Source organism: Macrobrachium nipponense, chromosome 47 (genome assembly GCF_015104395.2).
Source record: "Macrobrachium nipponense isolate FS-2020 chromosome 47, ASM1510439v2, whole genome shotgun sequence".
In the NCBI taxonomy this organism is placed as follows: Eukaryota; Metazoa; Arthropoda; class Malacostraca; order Decapoda; family Palaemonidae; genus Macrobrachium; species Macrobrachium nipponense.
Genome location: NC_087222.1, coordinates 21,126,803 through 21,132,465, shown reverse-complemented (window position 1 = coordinate 21,132,465; position 5,663 = coordinate 21,126,803). Strand labels below are relative to the sequence as shown.

Sequence of the window (5,663 nt, the reverse complement as noted above, 5' to 3'; positions counted from 1 at the left end):
ATATTGCACTTAATTTTTAACAGATTTATTCGGTAATTATTTGCAAACAATTGTGTGCTAAGAGTTGTGAATTGAACACATTGCCATTACAGAACAGGACAGGACATAAGGCTAAAATGAATCCAGAACATTCTTTTAGGAATTTCATTTGAAAAGTGAAAAGACTGAAGGTGCATTATCACTACCTTCCATAAATCAAGAAAACAGCAACTTGGCTGCCTTTAGTGGAACCAGTGATGGAGACCTTTTGTCTCTGAATCCATTGATGGACATCAAAATAGAACCAGAGGAATTCTGTGAGTCTAATGAAGATGATGAATATTCATATGAAATGAATTCAACAGTGAATGGAAAACATCCACAAACTTGCAAAAAGGAAGTAAAACAAGAAAAAAGGAATAGTCACAATGGAGAGAAGCCTTTCAGATCAACTGACTGTGAGAAAGCATTTTACAAGAGAATTAATCTTACAAATTATATTACAAATCCTACCAGAGAGAAATTCATATGCAATGATTGTGGGAAAGCATTTTCCCGGAAACAAAATCTTCAAGTTCATATGAGAAGCCATACCGGAGAGAAGCCATTCATGTGCAACGAATGTGGGAAAGCATTTTCCCAGAAATCAAATCTTACACTTCATATGAGATTGCATGCTGGAGAGAAGCCATTCATGTGCAATGAATGTGGGAAAGCATTTTCCCAGAAATCAAATCTTACACTGCATTTGAGATTGCATACTGGAGAGAAACCATTTATGTGCAAAAAATGTGGGAAATCATTTTCCCAGAAATCAAGTCTTACACATCATATGAGACCTCATACTGGAGAGAAGCCATATATGTGCAACGAATGTGGGAAAGCATTTCCCAAGAAATTAAATCTTACAAGACATATGAGAATCCATACGGGAGAGAAGCCATTCATATGCAAGGAATGTGGGAAAGCATTTTCACAGAAATCAGATATTACAGTTCATATGAGAATCCACACTGGAGAGAAACCATTCATGTGCAATGAATGTGGAAAAGCATTTTCCCAGAAACCAAATCTTACACGGCATATGAAGTTGCATACTGGAGAGGAAAAAGAAACAACATGATAAGATAAACCAGTTAAGGCAGAGATCTCTCAAATGACCAACTATATGAGAGATAAAAATCACTCACAAAATATGCTCAAGAAAATAAGGTAAATAACGAAAAAATACAGAATAGGGGATGAACAAGTGAGTGGAAAACTAGCAGAACACCAAGCCAACATAAAGGCCCTAGCTTCACAAATAGGAAACAAACAACAGAAGATAAAAGTAAAACAGATAAATAGGCAGTTTGGTGAAAATGACGAAAGAAACAGTGGAGGTACGAACACCTCCGAGCAAGGAAGACCTAGAGAGATTTTGGAAGCCACTGTTTGAAGACCCTAGACAACACCAAGAGAATTCATGGATTGAGACCATTAGGCGGAAGAACAGCCGGAAACAGCAAATGCCACCAGTAAGGTTCACCATCGAAAAAGTAACAAAGAAAATAAAAGAATATAATAATTTCAAGATAACAGTAATAGCAAGACCCCAATTTCTGGCTAAAAAGATCACAGCACTACGTCACACTTATGCACAAGCCTTCTCATGAGTGGCTCACACAAGAAATACCAACCTTCTCCTTAAAAGCTCAGAGACATAGCTCCCAAACAAATATAGGCCCATCTGCTGCCTTCCAACACCCTACAAATGGCTCACAGGAGTCATAGCAGCTAATGAATTACAAGAAAGCATTTGACACCATGCCGTGCAACTGGATATTCAAATGTATGGAATTAGACAACATCAATGAGGAAATAAGATCTTTCTTGGCAGCACAGATGAGTAAGTGGAAGACCACTCTCTGTCTAAAACACTCTGAGGGACAGATAGTAATTCCAGACATAAAAATCTAAAGAGGAATATTCCAGGGTGACAGCCTTTCACTACTTCTATTCTGCTTGACCATAGATCTGCTTAGGAAAATCTTGAACAACATTAACACTGGCTATGACCTAAGTAAAAGCAGAAGCAGAAAAGAGAATAAAAGAGTGAACCACCTGCTCTTCATGGATGACCTGAAGTTGTTTGCAGACTCAGAATAAAAATGGGAAGAACAAGTTAGGACAGTCCACCAATTTTCAAATGACACCTGCATGGAATTTGGTTTGGACAAGTGTGCCAAGAGTGCAATAAAGAGAGGGAAGAGAGTAATATCAGAAGGTATAAAGGTAGAGGAAGGCATATCTGTTGAAGACCAGGCAGAGGAGTAATTGGGAATAGAAGAAAACACTGGTATAGAACACAAGAAAGTGAGAGAAAAGATAAAGAAAGAATACATCAGCCACTTAAAGAATTAACACCAAAGAACAAGATCACTGTCATAAACCAGCTGGCAATACCATTGGTGACATGTGGTTTTGGCATTATAGACTGGCCACAAGGTGAGTTAGACAGGATGGATATTAAAAGATTCTCACCCTACATTAAGTCACATACAGACACCAGTGTATGGACATAATATACCTCCCTCACAAAGGTGGATTAGGCCTAGCTGAGATCAACCAGGCCTACAGAGCAGCAATAATAAGTCAAGGGTAGTACTTAAAAAGCTCTGAGGATGAAAACATGAAAAAAGTTGCCAACACCATAATGGAGGCCTGAGCCAACTAACATCAAGCCTAAGAACTTTGCAGGAGATCTGCTAGAAGACACAGAGGGCACTGAACAGACTCCAGCAAAAACGATAGCCAGGAAGACCAAGCAGAAATACAGTCACAGAGAGGAGAGACTTCGGACGGAAAGGTGGAAAGACCATGGAAGGGCAGGAAGATTTCAAGACGAACTGGAAAAAAGTTACATAGACAAAGAAGAGTCACTCAGATGGATAAGAAATGGAGATCTAGGTTATGATGGAGAAAGATTGATAATAGGAGCTCAAGATCAAGGCTTCCTGACAAACAGCTTCAAGAAAATGCGGGTATATCAGCAAATGACCAGTGTAGGTTTTGTCATGCAGTGAGTGAGAATGTGAATCATCTGATATCAGCCTGTCAAACCCTGCTTGCAGATGGTCACTACACAGCCCCCCACAACAAGATCTGTAAATATATACATTGGAAAATATGTAAAGAATACAGAACTGAAGTGAAAGAAAAAGTGTGGGAGCATGAACCAGATCCAATCACCTCCAACAGGAAGATATATAGAAGGAGGTGCTATAAGACCTGATATTGTCATCTGGAACAATGAGGAATAAACAGCAAAGCTTATAAATGTGACAGTACCCAGTGACTTTGGCCTCAATAGAGCTTAAAGGCATAAAATAACAAAATGCCAAGACCTGAAGAATGACCTGAAAAGCACATGGGAACTGAAGGAAATAGAAAAAAACAATACCTTTGGTGGTAGGAGCAACAGGACTTATAAACAAAAACCGGAGAAAATATCTTCAGGTTAAACGAAATTCCCCAGTATAAATGAGGTGCAGATTGCTGCCCTCAAAGCAGTGGTAAACACCTTGAAACGAGCCCTTGGATATAAGGCTAGTGGAATATGAAGGTGCAATCATAGACCCCAGGCTGGAGCCCATTGCACCACTGATATAAATTGAAAATTAAGAATAACATAAGCCAGAGAGAAACCACATTGTTGTTCTATATGTCAAAGAAGTTCTTCTCAACCAAGTCCTCTCAAAAGACACGAGAATTCACACTAGACAGAAACTGTTTACTTGATCTCTGTCCAAGTAGTTTTTATTAGATGATTTTATTTAACTTGACTCCTGCGTCTGTTTTGAATGAAGGTGTCTCAAAAGGTGTGTGAAAACTCATGCTAGAAAGAAGTCATATCCTGTATTCTGCACTTGGTTTCCAAGAAGTTTTTTTTTTCATTAGGTTTTTTTCATTAGGTTCATCTTAGAATGAATGTGTTAATTCAGAAGAAAGACGTTATTCTTCCACACGATGTTGAAACATTTTTTTTCTTGTAGATTCATAACATATGTGAGCACTCATGGAGGATAGATATTGTTCTTTTACACTGCCTGTTGTACTTTTGTCTTGTATTCTGCAAATCACGGTCATTGGTTCTGAATGCCAGACTGTTTTTCAGTTGTCAAAATGCACAAGCAAAGTCACTCATCAGAGAGGATGTTCAGTTGCATTAACAGATTTGTTGATGTTTTGCACCCCAAAGTAAGTTGCACATGATAGGGAGATAATTATTGTGAACTTGTCTGCAAAATCTATAGAAAAAAAGGCAACAGCAACCTAAGGGATGATAAAAAGAAAAACCATATATTTTTATGATCCAATTCATGACCATCATCATTGCTGTTACTCAAAGAAGAAAAGGAGCATCTGGAGGAGGGTCTCACTGAAAATGAAGATGAAGGCTCTTCATTTGCAGTCTTTATTAGAAGTCAAGGCAGAGCCAAAGTATTTTGGCCAGAGTGAATTTGATGCAAAATGGTCGTGTAACCTCTATGCAAAGGTAAAATAAATGACTGTTTTTTTCTCACAAATGTTTTCAATGAACACTGTACAGTGCTAGGTTAAGAAACTTTCATTTGCCTTCTCCACTCTTCTTGTTCTTGTGTATTTTTTGTACGATTTCCAAATAAAGAATTAGTATTGTCTTTGGCTGACACGACGTTTTCTTCCTTTTGTTATTCAGCATTGTGCATATATGCACTTGTATATGTAGTTGTAAGCTTGAATATTTCCATGAAATGTTATTCTTAGCGGAAATGGAAAGGATTGATATTTACATTAAACTTCAATGAAATTTAGGTGCAGTTTTATTTGATTATTTTTTATTTTATGTTCTTGGTTTTAATCTTCTACAAAGAATGTACTACAGCATTTGTAAGTAAATCCTAATGCCTTGTATTAGCTCACTAAATACTACAGTGGAATGTTTAGTATTTTGTTTTTCGGTTAACCCTTGTCTGAAAGCGTTTGAGACTAGACTAGTTATGTAAATGACTAAAGTAATGTGTTATTTTGATTAGATTAAACCTCTTTTTTATTTCATTTCATTGTATAAACTTTTGAGAATACTGATATATAATTAAAAAAAAATTATCCATAAAATTTTTCATTTGACCCATTAAAACTTGAATAATATCAGAATAAAATTCTACACTGCCAAAAGTGAATGAATGCACCATGATGTGGTCTGAATGCACTGAGTATCTGGTCCCAGTGCACCTCTTCCCAATTAAAGTGCATCTTTCCTTTTGGTCCCAATGCACCAACTTCATTCACATTACAGCTGCCCTTTGGCGAACTGTATAGATGACTATACTATTCACTTTGCAGGCTTATTTTCTTTGATAAAGTGAATCAGTTTAAAAAGTCTGAATAAAAACAGAATATTACAAAACCAACAAACATATCCTGCTATGAGAGAGAAGTTTAAAACTTGACTACCTTACTAGGTAGCTACCTCTTAATTCAAACTGCAAACCTAACTGTTTCGGTAGCTAGCAGTTAACCTCTAAAAGAAATGACTGTGCTCACAACTCCTTTGGACCTGTGGAGGCTGCTCAACAAATTGTGTAGCTTACCCAGCTCCTTTATCAGGACAAGGTTGCATCTCTTTCTTAGATGTGCAGTATTGGAGACGGGAGAATGAA

General features: G+C 37.3%; 1 protein-coding gene across 1 annotated transcript; it reads left to right on the top strand.

Annotated features, from left to right (window-relative positions):
* The first annotated feature begins 265 nt into the window (after positions 1-265).
* Positions 266-4,766, top strand: LOC135204565 (gastrula zinc finger protein XlCGF7.1-like). Its single transcript, XM_064234721.1, has one exon. The coding sequence runs from the start codon at positions 266-268 to the stop codon at positions 1,100-1,102; it is 837 nt and encodes a 278-aa protein (XP_064090791.1). The 3' UTR covers positions 1,103-4,766.
* The last annotated feature ends 897 nt before the right edge of the window (positions 4,767-5,663 follow it).

What these genes read in the sequence shown, in the direction of transcription:
- LOC135204565 (XM_064234721.1), top strand. Translation starts at nt 266, where the DNA reads ATGGACATCAAAATAGAACCAGAGGAATTCTGTGAGTCTAATGAAGAT.